General features: G+C 42.4%; 1 protein-coding gene across 11 annotated transcripts in view; it reads right to left on the reverse strand.

The window, feature by feature from the left end:
- Positions 1 to 26,942, reverse strand: part of SCAPER (S-phase cyclin A associated protein in the ER) — a 406,333-nt gene that overhangs the window by 239,137 nt on the left and 140,254 nt on the right. For all 11 annotated transcript variants that reach the window (XM_075897367.1, XM_075897364.1, XM_075897365.1 and 8 more), the window contains 2 exons: positions 25,098 to 25,250; positions 17,967 to 18,074 (listed from right to left, as the gene is read on the reverse strand). In XM_075897367.1, coding sequence (XP_075753482.1) covers positions 17,967 to 18,074; positions 25,098 to 25,250 — 261 coding nt within the window. The remainder of the gene's footprint in view (positions 1 to 17,966; positions 18,075 to 25,097; positions 25,251 to 26,942) is intronic.

Raw genomic sequence — 26,942 nt, forward strand, 5'->3', positions numbered from 1 at the left:
GCAGTCAGCCTTTGATGCCCTGGGAACGCAGGTGTGCTGCCTGTCCCTGACTCTACCATAAACAGAAACCAGACAGTAAATGGGCTAGCTGACGACCCGGGGCCTCCCGTCGCCCTGATGGCTAGTACCAGTAATTGACACGCCTGCACTGTCCCAGGAGAGGAATCTTCACCCATCACATACCAGAGGTGCCCGTTGTCTGCATTTTCCCAGGTGTAAATTATGCTTTGCATCCTGCGTGGGAAACTCGGCATTCAAAGTCATTTTTCCTAATTGGCCACTTGAGACCAGGAAGAAGACTACGTGACCCAAGGGGTATAAAGAGGGGTTTAGTAGCCCGCCCCATTTGAGCTCCAATCATCTATACCTGCTGGCAGGTATTGATGGTCTCCCGAGGTCTGTGGGACGCCCAACCTCGCCCTACTTCTTCCCGAGGGATTGAGAGAAAGACGCTGGCCACGCCAAGTCTGGAACGCAGGGGTGAGAATGTATACCTGCTAGATGTCTATTTTGCATGCATTTAATAAGAGCTCAGAGAACCAAAAGGGTTTCATGGTACCTGTAAGTGACTTATTAGTGTAATTTCTGTCCTGTCCTTTGTAGTGACTGTGTTATCTGTAACACAGTAGTAGCATTTAACAACTAAGTTTATCCTGTAACAATAAAATAGTAACTGTTTAAGATTTAACCTGACTCCTTCAGTTGCTGTAACAGAACCAAGCACAATTTTTAAAAGAACTTCAGCCGGTCATAAGGGACAGATATAGGGAGAGCTTGGGCATTTTGGATCGTGACACTTCCAGGGGACAGATCCGTTGGGGCACCTCTCAGCCTCCCCAGGCTGCCCGCTGCGAAGGGATTTCTGTATCCTAGCAGCTAAAATCTGAGGTGTTATAAGCTCTCTCTGTAAACTTATTGGGGCGCCCGTCAACCTCCTCCAGGTTGCCCGCAGCAAGGGACCCCGGTCTCAGCAGTTGAAGTCTCGGGTGTATAACACACATGCACACACTGCCCTGACTGTCGGCTGACACACCCTAAAAGAGTTCTCTGACCCAGGATACCCAAAGTGATAAGTAGGCCTGTGGCACTCATTTAATGAAGTGGGTTTTACCCACAAAAGCTCATGATTCTATAAATTTGTCAGTCTTTAAGGGTATGTCTACACTACCCCCCTAGTTCAAACTGGGGGGGGTAATGGAGTCATACGGAGTTGCAAATGAAGCCCGGGATTTGAATTTCCCGGGCTTCATTTGCATGAAGCCGGCCGGCGCCATTTTTAAATTCTGGCTAGTTCGGACTGCGTGCCGCGTGTAGCCGCGCGGCACGCAGTCCGAACTAGCCAGCATTTAAAAATGGCGCTGGCCAGCTTCATGCAAATGAAGCCCGGGAAATTCAAATCCCGGGCTTCATTTGCAACTCCGTATGACTACATTACCCCCCCTAGTTCGAAGTAGGGGGGTAGTGTAGACATACCCTAAGATGCCAGAGGACTATTTGTTTTAAAAGTTATAGACTAACATGACTACCCCTCTGATATACAAAATAGCCCCCGTGATTAACAAATCTAAAGATGGTCACATCTTGACAGACAAATTACACATTATTATTATTATTATTATTAATATTCTAATAGTATTTAAAGAATTATTTAAAGATCTCTCAACACTTGATGTACTAATTGAGCTTGATCAAGAACAAAGCACTGAAGAGCAGGATAAGGATTTTGATTATCTCGTTATTGGAAAAGCAACTGGAAAAGACGGTATTCTGGCAGAGGTATTCAAATGTGAGAAACCGACTCTTTTACTACATCCTTCAATGCTGAAAGAAAGTAAAAGTTCCTCAGGGCATGTGTGAAAGTATAATTACTCTTTACAAAAGCAAAGGAGACAAGGGAGATTGTAACAGCTACAGAGGCATTTCAATTCCCAGCATTACTGGCAACCTATTTGGAGTGGTGCTTACACGGCTGCAAGTACTTGCTGAAAAGGTCTACCCAGAGACACAATGTGGATTTTGAGCAGAAATATCTATAGCAGGGGTTCCCAGACTTTTTGGCACAGGGACCAGTAAATCCATTCACGAGCTTTTGGAGGTCCGGTAACATTCATTTGCATATTTGCATATTCATTAAGCAAATGATGGATATTCAAATAAGTTGTTTCTGGTCTTCCCAAAGCCCCCAGTGCCAGCTTTAGCAAAGCTTTTGATATGGTCACCCACATATTCTTGCCAGCAAGTTAAGGGAATATGGATTGGATAAATGGACTGTAGGATGGATAGAAAGCTGGCTAGACCAGGATTTCCCAAACTTTTTACTTTACTTGGAACCCGTTTTTTTCCAGTTCTGTTTTTTGCAGACCAAAAATATAAATGCATATAAAAAAAGAATTAAAAATGAATAAATTTTCAGTGTTTCACCCAGCTGCATCCTCCACCCAGCCTGGGCCAGAGGTAGGGGGCCCCAGTGCCGCATGGACACTTCAGGAGGCGGGAGCAGGAGCAGATTGGGGGTAGGGTATCTGGCTAGGAGGGAGGGTGAAAGGAGGTGTAGGGTTGCCAAGTGTCCAGTTTTGTACCGGACAGTCAGGTATTTGAGGGTTCTGTCCGGGAAACAAATTGAGAAAATACTGGACATATAAAATGTCTGGTATTTTCTAATTAGGTAAGTTTTATTATTATTAGGTGTATCAACCATAACTGCAAACTGCCTGGCTGGTGGATGTGCTCATGCCCGCCCCACTTCTTCCGATCTCCCGCATCCAGCCCTGCTTCCAGCAGCCAGTTTCCCACCCCCGTCCCCCACCGATCTTCCCCGGCCAGCCCTGCTCCCCCCGACAACCCTCCTGACCAGCCCTACTTCCCTCCCAGTCAGCCAGTTCTGCCCCGCTTCTCCTCCTGATCTCCCTTGGCCAGCCCTGCTGCCCCTGTCCAGCCCTGCTTCTGGCGGCTGGTTCTCCAGTCCTCCTCCTCCTGATCTCCCCTGGCCACCCCTGTTTCTGCTGCCCGCCCACCTGCCTCGAACTCTGCCGGACAGCCCCACTGCCCCCAACCCTGCTTCCCGGTGGCCGGTTCTCTCCCCCCCCCCCCCGCCACACACACATACCTACTCCCAGCCCGCCCCGCCCCACCCCCCTCCTTCCAGCCACACTGAGGCTTGGTATTTTTTTTCCCATGGCCCAGTACTGGGCTGCATCCCAGAGTTTGGGAAACGCCGATCTATAGTGTATATGATATTCTCTCTGTTACCACAGGAGAAAAGTAGAGAACAAGATAAATCACGTTTTATTGCCTTTGTTGTCTAAAGCTTTTGATGCTTTTAGTAGATCCGGTCTGTACAAAGCAGTGCAAAAAACTGAATGCCCCCAAAGCTCCTCAGCATAATACAGTCTTTCCATGATGCAAAGCTAAGTGAAATGTGAAGGAAACTCCTATGAAGGTTTTGAGGTAGAAAGCAGAGAAAAACAAAGGTGTGTTCTGGCATCTACACTCTTTGGAATGTTCTTTTCAGTACTGTTGAGCTATGCATTTAAAAATGTAGAAGATATTTATTTTCATACACAATTTGATGGCAAGAAGTTCAACTTTGCTAGACTAAGCGAAGACTAAGGTACGAAAAGTTGCATTGAGAAAATTCCGTTACACTGATAACGCTGCCCTTCACAGTGAAGTTCATGTAATAGAGTTTGCACATCACTTTCAAGATGAATGCTGATTTTTTTCACTGACCATCAGTGCAAAAACCATAGTAATCATGGGACAAGGTACAGAATGCCAACCTTCCATTATACTCAGTGATACCAATTTCCAAACCATGGACTCATTTTGTTACCAAAGAGTTCCTCTTAACTAGAGCCTATCTTTGGATGAGGAGTTGAACAAAAATAATGGAAAAGCAGCCACCAAATGTGGTCCCTCACAAATAAGCATGGAAGAACAAGAAGTTTATGATGAAGACTAAGATCTTGATTTATAAATACTTCATAGCCAGCAGCCTCTTTTACAGCAGAGGACTTCATGTAGCAGGCAAGAAAAGAGACTCAATAGTTTTCATCTATGGTGCCTGAGATTCATTTAAGAATAACCTGGCAAGATAAAACCACCAATGAAGAAGTACTAATGAGGGTACAAATCTCCAGCCTGACAGCTATTATCAAGCACAACAATCTTCATGGGTTATGTCAAATGCACAGAATGCAAGATGGCAGACTTCTCTTATATATACTGTGAGTTAAAAGAAGGTCAAAGATAAAGAGAACACTCTAAACAAAGGTCTCTTTTCTTACAGTTTTTATGATAAGCAATCCCATTCTAGGGATATTCCATTTTCCTGGCACAACCAAATCCTTACCTTGTTTTCAGTTACAATAAGAGGAAACTGTATATCAAATGTGGTGGTCCTAGCTCTTACCATTTAGGAGGCATTCTTGAACAGACAGACAGACAAACTCTCTCAAGTATATAGTAGATTTACAACAATTTAACTAATTCTACTAATTATGTTACATGCCTGCTCTGCACAAGCTCTGAATATTTCTACCCACACTAAGGAAATTGCTTCAGTATGGAATTTATTTTCATATCTCAATAGTTTAAAAACTAACATTTATACTGTTCACGGTTTTTTAGAATTCATGCACTTGACAGCAAGTAAAAAATAATCCACAGAACTCAAACAGAAAAGATTTTGGTTTTTCTCACGCTGAGCAAGACTGACCTTCAGCAAGTCTCCACACTGCCCAGAACAAGCAGTGTTTCAGTGTTCATTCAAATTTTAAACAGCATCAGCCATTTAACATTCTTCTGACAATCAAACAATTTTTTAAAAATCCACATACTATGAAAACTAAATGCTTGCATAACATATTAATAGACTGGGATACCTTATAGTTTAAATTTTGTGACAATGACATGGACAAAATTTAATCATGTTTCAGTTCTTTCTGTGATCTCTCAAGCAACACTAGAGAAAGTCTATGGTCAAATTACAATTAAAAACAATAAAAGCTTTCTTTCTAGTCAGCTACCTATTACACTTAACAGGCTTAAAACAAAATGTGTCAAAGATCAAGAGTAAGTTATCTGAGGTGTCAAGTGCATAAGGTTAAAGGTGAAATTTTATTAGGTTAAAGGTGGTATAAATAAAATCTTATATGTCAAAGAAGAAGGGTCACAGACAAGGTGTATATAATATAAAGACATCACAGATGACAAGTAATAACTTTAAGTAGTGCAAGTGTGTTCACTATATATACCTTCATTGATTAAAACTGAAACTCAGAAGCTAGTGACTGAGAACATTACATTGCCTTATTTTTAACACGTTATTTACTTCTATATATTGTGCTGGAAACGTGCTTTCAAGTATGCTTGACCTAAACCTACATTATTAAATGCTTTATTTATTGGAGAGAGAAAGTTTAGCATTAATTGTGCATATCAAATGAAAAGAACACAACATTAATCTTAGTGAATGAAAAGGGTTTTATTCTGAGAGTACTTCCACAATTCATACAACTGTATAGTTTCATTATTGTGTACATAGAAGCAGATAACATGTAGGTATAAATCAAATTATTATGATAAGGTTATTAAAATGTCAATAAGCTGGTACTACACTAGTAGTAGTACTCTATGGTGGCTTTAGGTTAAAATTTTAGACAGGCACAGTAAGCCACAGCACTGCACATACATTCATTAATTAAGTGGGTCTCTGCATGCACCCACAAGCACTGCCCCTGCAGCTCCAATTGGCTGGTTTCTGGCCAATGAGAGCTGTGAGAATTGTGCTGAGGGCAGGGGCAGCGGCAGCACAGAGATACTCCCCTCATCCCAAGGGGTATGCCACACAGAAACACACACACTGGCCTCAGCAGCTGGCCGCTATGAGCAGTGTGTGGGACCACAGCCAGCAGAGAGCCTGGCTGAGGGTCCCATTGGGCTGTGGGTTGAATCCTAATGTTTCGTGGGCTGGATCTGGCCCACAGCCATATTTTGCCCACCTCTGTACAAGGAAGAACCAGCTGGAAGCGATCAAGCATCAATTTCACCAGATCCATATGCTCTCAGCTGTGGCTCTCATTTGTCTTACGTAATTCTGTATTAGTTTTAATAATGCCTTACTTCTAAGAGTCCAGGCTGTGCCGCCTCCTCATAAATCTCTCAGACAACATATGGTACTACAGTGAGGTAGAAAAGAGGACAGCGGTGAAGGAATCAGAGTTATCTTAGACTTGGAGCAACTAAAAGTTCCCAAGGAGCTGAAATCATGTAATGCAGCAGACTAGATTCAAAGGAGGTTTGAAAGGCATTAAATGTATCCATCTATATCAATATATGTAAGCTGTCAGCATTGGTGAAAAAAAGTCAGCAGAAAATACAATGTTCTACTTTTCAGGTCTTGGCAGTGGATGTCTTTAGTAGCATGCGACAAAGTTGAGAGAGAGAGCAAATTATGACATAATTTTGCAACACTGAAGAGTATGGTGTACCGAAAAAGAATTAAACATAAATATATATTTTACCTTAGAATACAAATGGAAGGTGAGTCCTTTGAAGAATTCCTAACAAAGCTGAAGCTAATGAGCCAGTTCTGCAGCTATGGATAGTTAACAGATTCAAATATAATGGATCAAATTGGAAATGGAACAAGAGGTCTAAAGCTGCAAGAGAGACTGTTGGAGGATATAAATCACACTTTGGATAAAGCAGTAAGGCTATCAGGCATTAGAAAATAAAAATAATGGAAGGAAAACAGAACACAACCACTTTGGATACAGTGAAGAGAGAAAAAAGCAGAAAGAACAAAAAACCACAGAGAAGCATGAAAAAAGCACAAGAGTACACAACGGCCATCTTCAAGGATTGACAAAATATGGACACAAACACTGACTTCAACAATGCTCAGCTTTCGCTTTCCACTACAATATTTGTCAGAGATACAGACATTTTTCTGAAGTATGCAACTAGGATTAACTACTGCAGAAGAGGAAGTAAAGCATGCATATGGCTGCAGTAATCCTGGAAGACAGCACAGACAGCAGCACAAAAGAGCACCTTTGTTAAGGAGCTTATCTGAAGAGGAAGGATCTAACCAATGGACACAATTTCCTTAGGCCTAGAAACTTAGTCTGAAATAACACTCCCAAGTTCAAATTTGTAAACGGTGCAGCCACACTACAAAGTCCGTTATTCTGAAATAAGGGGCTGCGGAATTAACACTCCGTACTTCAGCTTTTCATGAGGAAGAACACTAATTCCGAACTTGTAAGTCTGCAATAATGTTAGAGTGGACACTCCAGTACCACTAATTCTAACTAACTGGCATTCAGAGGCCTCTCACAACTGTCAGCTCTGGCCACACCAGGCATCTCCACTGCTCTCCTCCTCCCACAGAACTCTAAAAGTCCCGGAAACAGGAGAATGGCCCATCCCACGTGCCCAGCTTCAGAAGCCCTGTGCAAGCAAGGACAACAGCGAGACATGGGCGACTCCAATACTCCCTTGGATCCTCCAATGGCTGCTCCCATTGCCTCCACTGCCCAGGGATGCAGAAGAGCTCTGGCCTGGTCTGGTATAGAGATCCTGGACCTTATCAAGATGTGAGGGAAGGAGTACAACCTCCAAGATCTTTGCACCAAAAAGCAGAATGCAGACATCAACGGCAGGATTGTCGCCAGCCTGGCAAAGAAAGGCCACAGCAGGAACCTGGAGCAGAGCAAGCTTAAAAGATAAAAGGGCTGCACCAGGCCTACTAGAAGGCTAGGGAACAGAGTGGACAGTCTGGGGTGGCACTTCACACCTGGTGCTATTGTAAACACCTGTACATGTCACCTCAGGACAGGATGCAGAGATAAAATTTCTTGATACCTTAAATGACTGTTTCTTGGAACAGCTGATTCTGGAACCTACAAGGGGAGAGGCAATTCTTGATCTAGTTCTAAGTGGAGTGCAGGATCTGGTCCAAGAGGTAAACTGGACCATTCGGAAATAGTGACCATAATGTAATAAAATGTATAATCCCTGTGGTGGGAAAAACACCTCAGCAGCTCAACACTGGCATTTAATTTCAGAAAGGGGAACTACACAAAAATGAAGAGATTAAACAGAAATTAACAGGTACAGTGACAAGTGTAAAATCCCTGCAAGGTGCATGGAAACTTTTCAAAGGCCCCACTTAAATGTATACACCAAATTAAACAACACACCAAGAGAACCAAAAAAGTCCCACCGGGGCTTAACAAGCAAGTAAAAGAAGCAGTGAGAAAGAAAAAGGCATTATTTAAAAAGTGGAAGTTAAATCCTAGAGAGGAAATTAGAAAGGAACATAAACATTGTCAAATTAAGTGTAAAAATATCGTAAAAAAAGCCAAAAAGAAGTTTGAAGAACAGCTAGCCAAAAACTCAAAAAGTAATAGCAAAATGATTTTAAGTACATTAGAAGCAAGAAGGCTGATAAACAACCAGTGGGACCACTGGATGATTGAGATTCTAAAGGAACATTCAAAGATGATAAAGTTGTTATGGAGAAATTAGATGAATCTTTTGCTTCAGTCTTCACAACTGAGGATGTTAGGATATTCCCAAACCCGAGCTATTCTTTTTAGGTGACAAATCTGAGGAACTGCCCCAGATTGAGGCATCATTAGAGGAAGTTTGGGAACAAACTGATAAACTTAACAGTAACAAGTCACCAGGACCAGATGGCATTCACCCAAGAGTTCTGAAAGAACTCAAATGGGAAATTGTGTAACTATTAACTGTGATTTGTAACCCATCCTTTAAATCAGCTTGTGTACCTAATGACTGGAATATAGCTAATGTGATGCCAATATTTAAAAAGGGTTCTAGAGGTGATCCAGGCAATTACAGGCCGGTAAGACTAAGGTACTGCAGTACTGGGCAAATTAATTGAAACTATAGTAAAGAATAAAACTGTCAGACACATAGATGAACACAATTTTTTGAGGAAAAGTCAACATGGTTTATGTAAAGGGAAATCATGCCGTACCCATCAACTAGAGTTTTTTGAGTTAGTAAGCATACGGGCAAGGGGATTCAGTGGATATAGTGTACTTAGATTTCCAAAAAGCCTCTGACAAGGTCCCTCGCCAAAGGCTCTTAAGCAAAGTAAGCTGTCAGGGGATAAGAGGGAAGGCCCTCTCGTGGATTAATAAGTGGTTAAAAGCCAGGAAACAAAATGTAGAAATAAAAGATCAGTTTTCAGAATGGAGCCAGGTAACTAGTGCTGTCCCCCAAGGGTCCATACTGGAACCAATCCTATTCAACCTATTTATAAATTATTTGGAGAAAGGGGTAAACAGTGAGGTGGTAAAATTTTGCAGATGACACCAAACTGCTCAAGATAGACCAAAGCAGACCAAAGGGGGATGTGATAGAGGTCTATATAATCACTGGTGTGGAAAAAGTGAATAGGAAAAAATTATGTACTTGTTCCGATAACATAAAAACTAGGGGGTCACCAAACAAAAGGAAGTTTTTCTTCACACAGTACACAGTCAACCTGTGGCACTCCTTGCCAGAGGATGTTGTGAAAACCAGGACTTTAACAGGGTTCAAGAAAGAACTAGATAAATTCATGGAGGTTAGGTCCATCAATAGCTATTACCCAGGATGGGTTGGAATGGTGTCTCTAGCTTCTGTTTGACAGAGGATGGAAATGTAGGACAGGAGAGGGATCAGCTGACCTGTTCTGTTCACTCCCTCTGGGGCATCTGGCATGGCCACTGTTGGAAGACAGGATAATGTGCTAGATGGGCCTTTGCTCTGACCCAGTATCCCATTCTTATGCCATCTTGGGAGGGGGGCTTATCACCTTCCCTGCTATCATCATTGAGTCCAGCCAAGATATACCCAGTATCAGCCTGCAGAAGGGTGGGATGGTGGAGGAGGAGACCAGCGACATGGAGGAGGTGGCGGCGGCGGCCGCCAGCCAGGCAACGATACCCAAAACCCAGGAGCTGCTTCTCACCTTGGAGCACATTCCCCACCTCCACCCCTCCGATGTCTCCCAGGATTCCAACAACGTCAGCAATGGCACTTCTGGTGAGTTCTCTACCTTTCCCTATCTACAAGTGGGGTCAGATGACAGGTGAAAGGGGCTCTTGTGCACCTCTCTGGACCTACTTGGCGTGGGGGTCTCACAACAGCTTGTTCACATGTCTGCACATGGAGTGCCAGTATGGAGCACTCAGGTCCATGACGCTCTCACACAGGAACCCCTCAATCCTTCTCACAAGGTTCCTGGAAAGGCCTGCCTTATTCTGGTCCCCATGGTAGGCATCTTCCCACTCCAAGCCACCACTAAGTAGTCTGGGGTCATGGAACCACATGGCCCAGATTCATGCCCATACTCAAGTCAGCATTCACTCCCAATCAAGCACAGTGATGCAGAGAAAACTCATACTGTGAATGGGAACCTGCCAGGAGGAGGAAGAGGAGTGGAACCCATTAGTACTCTCTTCAGCAAGTGGTGTCTGCCACTCTCACACACCTCCCCCAAATCTCTGCCTCCAGCGGGCAGCAATAGAAGTTCTCTCTTTGTGGGACACTGCAAGTGCTGGATCTAGTGTGTGAGGGGGACAGAAGCAAGCTGAGCCACCCCGTTTCCTCTCTCCCTCCCCCCCCTCCCACCACGGTTCCTGGCCTGGCTAGCACTTTCCCATGCCTGCCTGTCCCTGGGCTGCATTGTTGCAATGCTCCCCTGGGATGTCTGTGCACCTGCGGGAAAGTGCCCACTTTATAGGTAACATATGATCTAGCTCTAAACACATCGCCATTGTCTGAACTGAGACCGTCAGTGTCGGCTCAGAGATTAGGGGTAGGCTTCATACAAAGTATCTCCTGTGATGACTGCCCTTGTAACTTCTACAGAGCTGGGACAGTTATGATCTCGGTATGTCCCCCACCACCCACAGCATCTACCCATCTGAGTGGGATCTACAGGTGGAAAAGAACCTGGGAGGAGCTCTTGAGGGAGTAGAGTCTCTGAACTAGGGACTGTAGACAGACCATCAAGGCAATGCCTGGAGCAGGCTGCCAAGAGAGAGGAGCTACGAGCTGACTAGGAGGAGTGGTGAGCTGACCAGGAAGAGTTAATGCACCAGCACATCGGCATATTCTCCAGCCTCACCTCAGTGATGGAGCGCATGGCGGCATTTATGGAGATGGCCACCAGGCAACTCCCGTTTGCCCAATGGCTTCCCCTGCAAGGGTACCCATAGCAACACGTGGTTGATGGCCGTGGCTACTTGCACAAGCACAGTTCTGACTGTGGATTTTCCCACCCCAAACTAGTTCTCGACTGAGCAGTAACTGCCCAGCATGGCAAGCTTCCAGAGGGCAATGGCTATGTGCTTTCTGCACGGAGGTGGTGGGTCTCAGTTGGGTTTAAGTTTATTAAACCAGGAGTACATAAGCTGAATTTAGTACATTCAAAATAATTTCCTAGTGCAGACATGGCCTTAGAGACTAATGGGATTCCAGTAGCCCACAAACTAGTGCTCGTGTAAATGTTTTGGATATTGTGGTAAAAGGTTAAAAAGTAACAGATTAAACAGGAAGCTTATAATGAGGAACTCATTTTTGTAAGTGCGGAAGGGGCTGAAAACCTCCGATTTATGTCCTCAGCCCACATTTACAATGGCACACAGCACCTATTGTAAATGAGGGTTTGAGTTACGACGCCCCCGACTTGCGACGCTTCCCCAGGAACTGATCACGTCAGAAGTCAGGGGCCTCCTGTACAAAGCAGAACTGTCTGTTGTGAATACCACATATTGTTTAGTGAAAACAGAATAGTAGTGTCCAGCATGTTAAAAGCGAACATGATTACATGTCTTGGGCACAGAGAAATGAAAACTCAGAGCCAGATTGGCTATTATTTAATCATGGGTATTTTTAGTAAAAGTCATGGCCAGGTCACAGGAGATAAACACAAACTCATAGCCCATAACCTGTCCATGAGTTATTCTATGAATCCCTGACTAAATCTTAACTTCAGCCTGGAGAGGATGTTGCTGAGGGGGAGGCCAGGGAGCCAAAGAGCAGTAGCTGCTCAGGCCACCCCTGAGGCTGCCCACCCGTTGCTGCTCTTGCCACCCCCGGGACTGTTATTTTAGCAATGCCCTGGCCTCCCTGACCAGCAGCCGGTGCGGCTGCCTTCCAGGATATCTACCAGACACTGTTCTGACAGCTTTCAGGACTAATGCTGGGAGCTCCATCTACCCCTAGAACTACTGCTCAGGCAGCCCTGAGTCCACCCAGATTGATGGCTTCTGCCACCTCCGTGACAGAAACAGAGCCCTAAAAATGAGATAGAGAAAACTGACAAAATGTGTGAAACATCAAAATGCAAATCTAACCTGTGGTGGGCATGAATTTTTTAAGAAGGGCTAGAAAATATGGATTTCAAGATGTAACATCAAGTCCCAGGTATCTTCAATCCAATAGTCTTGCAGAGAATGATGAGGAAATTCTTGTGACTTTTGAAAAAGGCCACTGACTCAGGTACACATTCATATTTGGACTAGGGAAGTTAAGTATCGGTTTATTGAATAGTCGAGTGACCTCAGGAATTCTTATCGGTTAGTCGACTATTCTATAGTCCCCTGGGGTGGGGCCAGCAGCAGCACGGAGTTCCAGGCGGAAGTTGTTTCATGAGGAGAGCCAGTTTAAAAACCAAGTCCTCTTGTGGACACCACAAGCTAATGTCCTTGTTCATACAATTTGCATAAGAATTAAACTTGTAAATGAAGTTAAATTCCAGATATCCAAAAAGGCAATAAACAAAAACCTGTTGGAGAACACTTTAATCTACCTGGACACTCATTAATGGATCTCCAAGTCACCATTTTGTTTCAGGCCAATTCCACGAGCCAAATACATAGAGAAGGATTGGAACTTAACTTCATTCACAAGTTTAATTCTAATGAAAATGGTATGAACAAGGACACTGACTGGCTCACACACTACCCTTCCACATCCTATGACTTAACCTATCAGCCAAACAATGGAGGTACTAATTGTTCTTATCAGCCTGTTGTAACTATCAAAACCATCTACTCACTCTTTTTATTTTTTTCTCCTTTCCCCCTCCTTTTTTTCCCGTCTCCCTTCCCCTCCCCTTCCCTTATTTATTCTTGGATCTGGACTTCTAATACTCCTGTCTGCTGAAGAAGTGGGTTGCGCCCACAAAAGCTCATGATACCATCTATATGTTTTGTTAATCTTTAAGGTGCTACTAGTCTATTTGTTGTTTTCGCATTTGGATGGTCACAGAATCATAGAGCTGGGAAGAGACCTTAGAAGGCCATCAAATCCACCCCCTGCCCAAAGCTGCAGAGAGATTGTCTGGCAGGAAGTTGACCACAAGACTCCTTAACTCACTAGTAATCCTCAATGGCAATGCTGATGTAAATGCATATAAGCAACACGAGACGTATAAACACAGGATGTATTATGACAGAGGGCCCTGTGTGTTCCAGCCTCTGAAGCCTAGAGGTGTAAATGCAAGTTCAGCGTGGTACACACAGAGCAGTAGCGATTTGTGAAGTCACCCCACAATCTTATTAAATACAGAACCCTGTACTTTTCAGAACAGGATACCTCTTCATTTGCAGCCTCTTCCTGATGAAGAGGGGGGTGAAGAGGCAGATACTTCACCAACAGCTACAGAGCAAAGCACTGAGAAAAATCACTGAAAATTTTTCAGATCAACAAATAGAGCAGTTTGCTGATTTAGCTTGTGCAAGAACTGCCTCATAGCAGAGCATCGGAAAGACTCACTGAGCACTGCTAATGAAGTTGAGTGTTATGGCAGTGTTTCTCAACCCCTCAGGGATACTAGAGAGAAGTCTGGGGAGTACGTCAACAACTGAAATTTTGAAAAAACTGAATTTTTGTTGTAAGTCTTGCAGCGCTTTATTATTTTTTACTTTTTACACCCAAAAATTTCATCGCCCACCTTGCTATGATTAAGTTGTTTAAACAAATGTGTTGCAATGGTAAAAAAAAAAAATGTTTGTGGGTCTGAAAACTGTAGGTACTGGGGGTACTTATAATTTTTTTTAAAAGGTACATTATAAAAAAAGGTTGAGAAACACTGTGTTATGGTACCTACAGGGAAATGGTTGGTACGTTTCTTATACTGATTGATTGCTTTTGCTAGAAAGGTATGTTAGAAATAAGCTCCGTGCCTTTAAGAAAAGAGCACATGCTAGAAAGAACAGGTTGGAAGTGAACAAGTGTTAGATACATGGCTAGAAGTACATCGTTCTCCTTTGTTTTATGTATCTCTGTATTAGTTCTAATAAAGTCTTAATTCCAAGGCCATGTCAACATGTGTATGCTGGAGCTGTACCTGGTGAAGAAGTTCTATGCCAACACGAGAAAGCTCTCCTTAAAAAACACCCCCAGGAGTTGCATGAACTTTGTTGGCAAGAGAAGCACTTCTGCAAACACACAATTGTGTGCACTAGTGTTTATGTCAGTATAACTTATGTCACTTGGAAGGGGTGGAGGAAAGCAGGAGGGAGGTGGAATATTCACACCCCTGAGTGACATCAGTTTTGCCACAAGTGATAATGCCACATAGTCTAAGAGTCCAGACTGCCTCCTCCTTATGACATGGGGAGGTGGACGTGGGGAGGTCGATAGATGTTGTATACCTTGACTTTAGCAAGGCTTTTGATACGGTCTCCCACAATATTCTTGCCAGCAAGTTAAGGGATTGTGGATTGGATAAATGGACGGTAAGATGGATAGAAAGATGGCTAGAAGGCTGGGCCCAGCGGGTAGTGATCAATGGCTCGATGTCAGGATGGCAGTCGGTTCCTAGTGGAGTGCCCCAAGGTTCGGTTCTGGGACCGGTTTTGTTCAATATCTTTATTAATGATCTGGATGGATTGCACCCTCAGCAAGTTTGCGGATGACACTAAGCTGGGGGGAGAGGTAGACACACTTAAGGGCAGAGATAGGGTACAGAGTGACTTAGACAAATTGGAGGATTGGGCCACAAGAAATATGATGAGGTTCAACAAAAACAAGTGTAGAGTCCTGCACTTGGGACGGAAGAATCCCAAGCATAGTTACAAGCTCGGGACCAACCAGTTAAGTAATAGTTCTGCAGAAAAGGACCTGGGGGTTACAGTGGATGAGAAGCTAGATATGAGTCAACAGTGTGCCCTTGTAGCCAAGAAGGCTAATGGCATATTAGGTTGCATTAAGAGGAGCATTGCCAGCAGATCCAGAGATGTCATCATTCCCCTTTATTCGGCTTTGGTGAGGCCGCATCTGGAGTATTGTGTCCAGTTCTGGGCCCCCCACTACAAAAAGGATGTGGACGCATTGGAGAGGGTCCAGCGGAGGGCAACCAAAATGATTAGGGGGCTGGAGCATATGACTTATGAGGAGAGGCTGAGGGACTTGGGTCTGTTTAGTCTGCAGAAGCGAAGAGTGAGGGGGGATTTGATAGCAGCCTTCAACTTCCTGAAGGGAGGTTCCAAAGAGGATGGAGAGAGGCTGTTCTCAGTAGTGACAGATGGCAGAACAAGGAGCAATGATATCAAGTTGTGGTGGGAGAGGGCCAGGTTGGATATTAGGAAAAACTATTTCACTAGGAGGGTGGTGAAGCAGTGGAATGGGTTACCTAGGGAAGTAGTGGAGTATCCATCCCTAGAGGTGTTTAAGTCTCGGCTTGACAAAGCCCTGGCCGGGTTGATTTAGTTGGAATTGGTCCTGCCTAGAGCAGGGGGCTGGACTTGATGACCTTCTGAGGTCTCTTCCAGTTCTATGATTCTATGAATCCACAAGACAACACAGTCGCTGTGCCCATGAGTGGATTTATGTCTCTCAGGCTATGTTTGCACTAGGAGTGTAAGCATATAGTCGATTAACCAATAAGCAAAACTTATAGGTTAATGCTAGAGAATACATGCATTTCCCCCCAATCCATTACCAGCAACCCAGCTCAGTCCCAGCTTGCACTGGGTACTGGGCATTCCCCCACTGCGGCTCTGCATTTAAAGTGTATTAGGAGTCAGGCAGGTAGCCCGGCTCAGTTCCAGCTTGGGCCAGGTCTGGCAGCTCAGACTCCTCCCTCCCGGATAGGGTCTGCCCGGAGACTCTAGAATAGTCAACTAACCGATAAGAATTCATGAGATTAATCCACTATTCTATTAACCAATATTTAAAATCCCTAGACTGCACTAGCACTTTGGTTGCTTCTGCTGCATTCACAGGTATCAACGATTGTCAAGTGTGCTTAACATATGTATTTGGGAAGGAAGTTATGTCTTTTTTCCTGTGGGTGCAGTTTCACCATGTTATGCATGCTTTTGTCATCTCAAAGTTAAATTATTGCAAGGGGCTGTCCTTCGTAAACTGCAGTTTTTGTAGAAATGGGTAGCTTACTTGTTCAATGTCTACTCATTACGCTGTGTATTGAGATAGCTGAGGTCATATGAGGCACTCATGCCAACAAATTCCCCCTCATAAATGGACAGCAAGGTTTAAAACAGTGTTTCTCAAATGGCAAACCGCAGCCAATGGGAACCACAAGGCTCCTTGGCTGTGGAGCCAGTAAGTAAAGAAACCGGAACAGCCTGGTAGCAGCTCTCTCGCAGTAGGTCCACAGACCACTCTGAAAAACATTAATTTTGTTTTTCATTGGAGAAGAGTCATGACTATTATGTTTAGAGTTCATAAAAATATTTGCTAATAAAATTAAAATTGAGTCGCCTATTCAACTGCCATTTTAGCACGAAGAACATTTTTACTGTTACAAAACACAAAATACACAAAATTTGTAACTAATCACAAATTAGTTATGGAAAGAGTAATGGAAGCTTTCTGAGTTTCTGATTCAAATTTACTATGTATGGTAATTATTCAATAAAATGAATAATGTTTGAAGATGAAATCCTACAAATTTAAAACTGTTCTTTTATGTCCCTTTTGTAAGCACATTAATAAAAAAATGTATTACATATATTTAATTTCTTGAACTTTCCTATACATGATAAACTTAAAAACAAGAAAAGGTCTGGTAGCACTTTATAGACTAACAAAACATGCAGATGGTATCATGTGCGAGTTTTGCAAAATGACTTTGCCCAGTCAACAACGGGCCTCACCTGCTAGTTCTAGATAAAGATGGCTTTGAATTTCATGTCCTTTCTTGATTTCCCACAGCCTGGATTTGAGATCTCAACAGGAGAGTTGTAAAGATAAATACACAAATGATCATGAGGTGCTCACGTACTATGGTGATAACGATCATGTAAGTATGACAGATAGAAGGATTGACCATAAATTTTCAGACATGCTACAATACCCACTTGTTTTTCAGGTGATTCTGGGAGGGAGAGGGTGATGGAAAGAAACATGACTGCAGGTGGCTAGGAGGTTGAAAAACTGCAAGAGTAATCTGGGAGAAAAATACACACTATTTTGCAGTGGGAAACAGGTTTTCATGTGTGCAATTAGCATGTGTGTGTGTGGTGGTATTTTTGCTGTTTTGCTTAAAATCTAGGATCCCTGGTGACATCCTGTTTTGCAGTTATACATAAATTGGGTTTTATAGTGTAAAAACATGTGGTGTAAGTAGAGTTTAGTGAGGTGCCAAAGAAATCAGTGATTTTAAAATTTTGTTCATTTAAAATTTTGAATTGGGGTAATGACCTCTCACCCTTTCAACCCATAGGATGAAAACCACTAGATTAGGAGGATAGAAAAAAATCCATAGTAGAAAACAAAATCAAGTTATTTTACATTCTTTCTTTTTTTTCTTTCACTTTTTTAAAATTGCTAACAATTGTATCTCTTATATTTGATACTTGATTTTTACTCTTTGTTCTGTCTTGTTCAAATCAGTCTTAGAATATTAAATTTCAGATGGCACTATAAACCAGAAGAATAGTAATATTAAAATCTTTTACAAAACATACCACTTCTTCATCTGAAAGCTCTCGTCCTTGGATGCTGCTATTTTCTCTCACTGCTTGTTGGTGTTTTTTCCCCTTAATATGGCTAAAAAGATACACCTCTGAGGAAATCTGGAATGAGAATTACTGGTGATTAATCATTTTACTCAACAAGGTATCTATAATATTTCTCAAATGTAACAAGGAAGTATGCTTAGGTTTTACCATTTGATTAAAACTGGAATCTATATTTATGATTTTTAAAGTTTCAATTACTTTTTTTTAAATGGTTCTTCGTTAAAAAAACACCGCTAATAACAATGCTGTAATCTGAGCTAAATAACTAATGCATACATGACGATGCTTAATAGATGTCAGACACTGTATTCCATTAGCACTGGTGTTTGGGCAGTACTGCATATGCACCCAGAGGTATGGTCGAACATGAAGGAATTCCACTATTATACGATTTTGGGGTTATCATACCAACAGTTTCCACCCCCACCCCATCCCCATACTGTTATAGTGGAAACTGGCACAATGGAGGGCCCAGGGTTCTTTATTTTTGCTTTAAGCAAGTTTAATTAAAAATGGTGTAAATGCCTGTGCACCATTTGAAATAATTCTAGGTTTGGACAGGAGCTGCAATACAGATGTCCTAGGAACAGCACAGAAGGTGAGAATACCAAGTTTGTCTGATGCAGATAAGGCCTAGAAATACAGTCTAGAGTTCAGCTAATAAGAGCAATAGTAATGTTTAGCACAGGGACTGCATTTTATTAAGCTGTCACAAGATCCAAGGTACAAGGAGTAAGAATTGTCTCTCTCTCTGATGCATAAACCAACCCAGGACATCCTTCAACTATCTCTGTGCTTACAACATGCTGTAGCCATGCTGGTCCTAGGTTATTACAAAGATAAGGTAGGTACGATAAGATCTTTAATTGGACCAAATTTTTCATGAAAGAGGCATGCTTTTGAGTCACATACAACTCCTGACCAGAAGAAAAGCACTGTGTAGGTCGAAAGCATGTCTTTTTCACTAACAGAAGTGAATAAAAAAATATTTTACCAATAAATAATAAAAGACTGGTCCAATAAAAGATATTATCTCACATAAGAAAATAAGAACGGCCATAATGAGTCAGACCAAAGGACCAATTAGCCCAGTATCTTGTCTGCTGACAGTGGCCAATACCATATGGGAGGGATCACAACAGGTAATCCTCATGTGATCCCTCCTCTGTCACCCACCTCCAGAGAAACAGAGGCTAGGGATACAGTTCCTACCCATTCTGGCTAATGACCATCAATGGACCTAACCTCTATGAATCTACCTAGCTCTTTTTTGAACCCTGTTAAAATTCTAGCCTTCAGCGCATCATCTGGCAAGGAGTTCCACAGGTTGGACTGTGAGCTGAGTGAAGAAAATCTCCCTTTCGTTTCTTTTAAACCTGCTGCCTATTAATTTACTTTGGTGACCCGTAGTTCTTATATTGTGGGAATAAGTAAATAACTTTTCCATATTCACTTTTTCCATACCACTCATGATTTTATAGACCTTTATCATATCCCCCCTTAGTCTCCTCTTTTCTAAGCTGAAAAGTCCCAGTCTTTTAAATCTCTCTTTATACAAGACCCATTCCAAACCCCTAAACATTTTTGTTGCCCTTTTCTGAACCTTTTCCAATGCCAGTATATCTTTTTTGAGCTGAGGCAATCACATCTGTATGCAGTATTCAAAATCACTTAGTTTGCGGAAATCTTTTTGAAGCTCTTTACAGTCTGCTTTGGTATTAACTATATTGAGAAGTTTGGTATCATCTGCAAATTTTGCCACTTCACTGTCTACCCCTTTCTCTAGATCATTTATAAATAAATTGAATCAGATGGGTCCCAGAACAGACCCTTGGGGGACCCCACTAGTTACCTCTTTCTACTCAGAAAACTTACCATTTATTCCTACCCTTTCTTTCCTGTCTTTTAACCAGTTATCAGTCCATGACAAGACCTTCCCTCTTATCCCATGACAACTTACTTTACTTAAAAGCCTTTGGTGAGGGACCTTGCCAAGGGTTTTCTTTAAATCTAAAAATACTATATCCACTGGATCCCCCTTGTCCACGTGTTTGTTGACCTTCTCAAAGAACTCTAGTAGATGAGTAAGGCATGAATACCCTTTATATCAGTGTTTCCCAATTTTTTTTGGCCACGGGACCCTTTCAAACTCAGAAAAATTTCAAGGAACCCACCAAGCCAGGTATTAAGTTTGTCGAGAAAAAAAAACAAAAAAAAACCACCCAAACACACACAGACTGCCAGTACACCACAATTGGTAGTAATAAGATGCTAAATACAGTCATGCGATCACCATTCATTTAAATTCAAGATATTGAATACACCATTCATTTATATTCAACAAAAATCATATTAAATATGTACAAAAAATAAAACTATCAAATAATATTAATTATATTCATAGTTTTCAATGCGAAGAGTGGTTTTTCTTCTTTTCTTGGCAAATTCTTTTTATATTTGGTTTAATACTAGAAAGTTGGATTCGCATATCTGGTACAGCATTCAGTCCATTTCTGTATTTCGTTTTCATTGCTGCATAGTTCAAGAACCCAGTTTCGCACAAGTATGTACTGGCAAAGGGTAACAGCTGACGAATTGCACGTCTTGATAAAGATGAATATTCTTGACTTTGACATAAGTCACTCCAAAATGTAATCAGAGAAACTTCTTTAAATTTTTGTATTAATTGGCCATCTGAAGCGATTTCAATTAGGTTTTCATAATCTTGTATAGAAAAAATGACTGGCTTTTCTGTTAAACTTAGTGGATTTCGAATCCAGTTATTGTTGTCATTGATGTTTGGAAAATACTTAATGATGTTTGTGTATAAATCGCGGAGATGATCTGCAATGTTGCTGCGAATATCTTCATCAAGTTTGTATCCATTTTCTTCAAGGAAATCATTCAGAGTTGGTAAACAATCCAAATCATTTCATCCTACAGATGAGATCCAAAACTGTAGCTTCCATGACAATGACAAAATTTTGTCTTTCGCATTAAAAATATTTACATTCTTTCCTTGCAGCGACAGATTTACTTCATTTAGTTTGGTAAAGATGTCTGCAAGATACGCAACTCTAGATAACCACAAAAAGTCTGTTAAACCATCAGACAGTTGGAATTTGTGATCCATCAGATTTGCGGAGAGCTCATGACGCAATTCAAATAATCTAACCAGCACTTTTCCTCGTGATAGCCACCTGACTTCTGTATGTAGAAGCAGGGCTGTGTGCTGACTACCCATATCTTCACACATAATTTTGAACAGTCTTGATTGTAATGGTCGAGTTTTTATATAATTAATCATCTGTACTGCTTCGTCCAACACATTTTTAAGAGCGGGAGAAATATTCTTAACTACCAGAGCGTGTCTGTGGAGAATGCAGTGACTGCTGGTGCAGTTTGGTGCTACATTTTTTATTCGTGTTACAGTGCCAGCCACTGTTCCTACCATTGCTTTGGCACCATCACTGCACTCATCAACTCATTTTTCCCAGCTTATTTGATGTGTTTTCATAAAGTTATTCACACAATTGAATATATTCTCACCAGTTGTATTGGTTTGCAAAATTCACATAAAAGTAAGTCTTCTTCAATAGAACTATTAAAATCGTAACGGACAAATATAAGCAGAACTGCAAGACCTGCAACGTCTAATTGTAATGCATATGCATCACATAAATGCAGCCGAAAAATAAGCTCCTTCTCGATGTCAGCTGCAAGATCGTGAATACGACGTGTGACAGTATTGTTTGATAGTGGCACAGCCTCAACTTTTTTACTAGACTCCTGATCCAACATACACATCACAATACCTTTTGCACAAGGTTTTATGAGTGATTCCCCAATAGCGTGTGCTTCTTCGGCAAGCGATATACGATAGCTTACTTTGTAAGATGCCTCTGTTGCATTTTCATTATCAGATTTGGCAATTTTTGACATGAAGAGTTTACTTTTTTCAAGCGATACAAGCTTTTGCTTAAAAAAACTAATGTCTTTATCTTTGTATTCTGGATGATTTGTTTCAAAATGTCTTCGCAATTTAGCAGGTACTATTAGATAATATTTTGTTGCACACTACACACTGGGCACCTGGAGCATCTTCATTTCCATTGCTTGTGAATCCAAATGTCAAATAGTCCTCACAATACTTGCGTTTCTTATTAGTCAGCTGAAATTTTTCATAATTAACTTGAGCTGCCTCAGTATTTTCCTTGCTGGTTTCAGTAAAAATATTGGAGTTTGAAGTACTCACTTTTCTCTTTAAAGTTCCTTCTTTTAACCAACGATCCATGGGGAATTTTGATATTAGATTGAATTCTTAAACTTAAAGTCACACACAGGAGCCACGTGTCCTCACAGTGTGTAGGATTTGTAGGGGATTTGTTCCGATCCTCACAGTGAGTAGGAGTTCCCGTGTTCCACTCACTGATAGTACTCCTCCCCCCTCCAAACACACACATGCTGCCTTTACCAAGGGACCTAGCAGCAGCAACAGCTGCTTGTCCCGCTTCTGCCCGATCAACCCAAGATCCCTCTCCCGCGTCCCCCGCTGCCTCTCTGCTTTTTCCGGTGGTAAAAGCAGAGCGGCAGCGGGGGACGCGGGAGAGGGATCTTGGGTTGATCGGGCAGAAGCGGGACAAGCAGCTGTTGCTGCTGCTAGGTCCGGTCGTAAAAGCAGAGCGGCAGCGGGGGACGTGGGAGAGTGATCTTGGGTTGATCGGGCAGAAGCGGGACAAGCAGCTGTTGCTGCTGCTAGGTCCGGTGGTAAAAGCAGAGCGGCATCGGGGGACGTGGGAGATGTCTGAAAGGGGAGCAGGGAAGGAGCCAGCGTCTTTGCGCGCCGGGCTCCTCTGTCTCTTTATAGGCGGGGGGAGGGGAGCGTTCAGGTTCTCGCGGAACCCTTACGTTCGCTTCGCGGAAGCCCAGGGTTCCGCGGAGCACCATTTGGGAAACACTGCTTTATATAAACCATGTTGACTTTTCCCCAACAAATTGTGTTCCTCTATGTGTCTGACAATTTTATTTTTTAATATAGTTTCAACTAATTTGCCCAGTACTGACCTTAGACTTACCAGTCTATAATTGCCTGTATCACCTCTAGAGCCCTTTTTAAATATTGGCATCACGTTAACTATCTTCCAATAATTAGGTACGGAAGCTGATTTAAAGGCTAGATTACAAACCACAGTTAATAGTTCCGCAATTTCCCATTTGAGTTCTTTCAGAACTTTTGGGCAAATGCCATCTGGTCTCAATGACTTGTTACTGTTAAGTTTATCAAGTTGTCCCAAAACCTCCTCTAATGACACCTCAATCTGGGACAATTCCTCAGATTTGTAATAAAAAAAGAATGGCTCAGGTTTGGAATCTACTCAATATCCTCAGCCATGAAAACTGAAGCAAAGAATTCATTTAGCTTTTCCGCTATGACTATCATATTTGAATGCTCCTTTAGCATCTCGATCGTCCAAAGGCTCCACTGGTTGTTTAGCCAGCTTCCTGCTTGTGATGTACTTAAAAAACATTTTACTATTACTTTTTGAGTTTTTGGCTAGCTGTTCTTTAAACTCCTTTTTGGCTTTTCTTACTGTATTTTTACACTTAATTTGACAAAGTTTATGCTCCTTTCTATTTTCATCACTAGGCTTTGACTTCCACTTTTTAAAAGATGTCTTTATCTGTCACTGCTTCTTTTACTTGGTTGTTAACCACGGTGGCACTTTTTTGGTTCTCTTACTGTGTTTTTTAATTTGGGGCATACATTTAAGTTGGGCCTCTATTATGGTGTCTTTGAAAAGTTTCCATGCAGCTGGCAGAGATTTTACTTTTGTCACTGTACCTGTTAATTTCTGTTTAACTAACTTCCTCATTTTTGTGTAGTTCCCTTTTCTGAAATTAAACACCACAGTGTTGGGCTGCTGAGGTGTTTTTCCCACCACAGGGATTATACATTTTATTATATTATGGTCACTATTCCCAAATGGTTCAGTTATATTTACCTCTTGAACCAGATTCTTCACTCCACTTAGAACTAAATCAAGAATAGTCTCTCCCCTTGTGGGTGCCAGAACCAGCTGCTCCAAGAAGCAATCATTTAAGGTATCAAGAAATTTCATCTCTGCATACCATCCTGAGGTGACGTATACCCAGTCCCTTAGCATTTCATAGTCACTATTATTGTCCTGGTTAGGTGGTTGATAATATATCCATAATGCTATTCTTATTATTGGAACATAGATTTAGTATCCATAGAGATTCTATGGAACATTTTAGCTCATTTAAAACTTTTACTTCATTTGATTCTACATTTTCGTTCATGTATAGTGGCCACTCCCCCACCACCATAATCTGTTCTGTCCTTCTGAAATATTTTGTACCTAAAATAGGCTGTCCCCCATTGATTAGCCTCATTTCACCAAGTTTTCATGATGCCTATTATATCAATATCCTCCTTTAAAACTGGGCACTCTATTTCACCCATTTCACTATTTAGACTTCTAGCATTTGTATAGAAGCACTTTAATAATTTGTCACTATTTATCTGGCTGCCAGTTCCTGATGTGTTAGACTCTTTTTCATTTTATTGTCTCATCTCATCCGTCCCATACTTCCATCCTCTCCTCCTGACTAGAACATAGAGCATCTCCATTAATAGAACCTCCCCTAATAGATGGATCAGACAGAGACATGTGCTCCTCCTCTTAATTGACTTCTTGGGTTGGTTATGAAGCCTCACTCAATGATAAGGAGTCCATAATACACAGAAAAACAAATAGCAATCAGCCCAAGTGAGGTAAAATCTCCTAACTCCCAATTTAGTGTACTGTGCCCTAGATTATATGCTCCTCTCTTCCTGTTTCTGGGACATTGCTAGACTTTGCAGTGCAAAGGAACAACAGTCAAATGAAACAGCAATATAAAATCTGCTACATTTCACAACTCTGGTCACAAAAGCAGACTAAGCAGGAGAGAGTATAGGGGCAGTGCTCCACTTATCATACATTTATGTCTGCAAATCACAACAAAATTGGTAGATCAAAACTTTAAATAGGCCATCACTTCAATCCAACTTACCAAGACATTGCATAATGAACACTGCTTTTTTCGTTCATATGGTGTAAGTTTGGGTGCATAGTCAGTATTAGCATGTCTCCCACTGCTTAATTCAGCTGCCTTTTCTTTCCTCTGTTCAATTTGTTCCATGTGTCTCCGAATGCTTTCATCATGCTAAATAAAACAACAAATGGTAGACAACATCAAATAAGTACTAGATGATGCAACGTTACATTGAAACTTAAGTATAATACCATCCAAAATGTCAAAAAGGATGTACCATATTGTAACACATCTTATTGATATAATTTAAAATATAACACTATGCTGTTATTTGTGTGGACTAATATCATTTGTAAATCTAGGGCCTTATTGTTGCATTCAGTATTTTGGGCTCATGTTGAATTTCATCCTCAGGAAGAACTCTGAGACAGACACCAATTCAACTTCCAGAATCATGCAGACATCACTGTATAATTGCATTTGTTCTCCTTATGGAGTGAAAGCAATATGGCATCAATTAAAATGGAATAATAATAATAATAAATAATTTATTTAGATTGCAGTACACTAGATCCTTTCAAACAACGTTTAGTTTATCAACCACAAAATGATGGCATAGGTGGCCAAAAGTCCTGTTTTTAAAGGGGCAGTCTCATATTTAAGCCCACTTGCAGGTGTCCCTACTTTTTTGTCCCATATTTTCTCTCTCTCTCTTCTCCCATCAGTACTGGTAGGTCCTATTGCTGGCTGGATACTTGCTCACCAGCTGCCTCCCTCACCAGTGGTGAGTGGGGGATGTCTAGTGGCTGAAAATGGGGGTGGAGGTGCAGGGCTGGTGGTCAGGAAAAACTGTAGTGTGTAGTGTTGGTCTCTGCCCCTGCTGGTCCATCAGTGCAGTCCCTGCTGCAGGCCTCCTCTTGGCCAGAAGGCCTCCCTCAACCTCCCACATCCTGATTCCAGCCAACACTGGTTGCTTGCTGCAGTGGCCAGTGAGAGGGAGCAGGCAGCGGTTAGTTATATGTCACCTCTGTTGCCCACCCATCGGCCCGTTACATGCTTCCTCTCTCACTGTCCTCTCCTTGCTGCACTCCTTCATCTCCCTCCAGCCCCACTGCTCCGCCATATCCCTCCGGTGGGTATGTCCCACTCCTGGCACTGTGCAGAAATCCAGACCCTGGTCAGATCATGCAGCTCACCAATAGCCTGGCTGGCCAGCTTCTTCCTTCCTTCATTGCCTCTGGCTGGGCTGGCACCCAGGGAAAACTAAAGACCCTCTGGCTGGGGCACTGGCCAGGAGAACTAAGCCCTCCATGTGCTAAAGCCTCACACAGTGGCGGGCATAAGGAAGCTTCTCTGACCCTCAACTAAGCACAGGAGTGGCAGGGAGGAAGGTATTTCCAGCTTGTTTGTGCTCTGACCCTGCAGGACCCCAGTGAGGGGAGCTTAGCACCCTATTCAAATGCTACCCCCCTGCCATAGGTCCTGCCCTCAGGGAATGGGAGACTGCTCTGTTCCCCAGGTACCCTTCCCAGCTAAGCCACCTCTCTGGCTGGGTTCCTGAAGCCCCTACAGTCAGGTTCCCTGGACCCTGGTTCTCAATGAAACCTTAGGGTTTAACCCCTTCCTGCCTGCATTGTAGCCAGGGGTCAGGAGCTGGCTGGCCTATGTAAACAGCCAGCAAGAGCTTGGATATATTAGCTGCCTTTCTATGGGCAAGAAGGGACAAGCTAGTGCAGGGTGGGGGTGAAAGGGGGGAGTGAAAAGATGACATCTGGAAAAACATGGGCCAGGTCATTCCTACCCCCACCCCCATTCAGCTGGAAGCAGCTCCCATCCTGACCTTCTCACATTCTGCAGAAAGGT

Source organism: Pelodiscus sinensis, chromosome 14 (assembly GCF_049634645.1).
Source record: "Pelodiscus sinensis isolate JC-2024 chromosome 14, ASM4963464v1, whole genome shotgun sequence".
In the NCBI taxonomy this organism is placed as follows: domain Eukaryota; kingdom Metazoa; phylum Chordata; order Testudines; family Trionychidae; genus Pelodiscus; species Pelodiscus sinensis.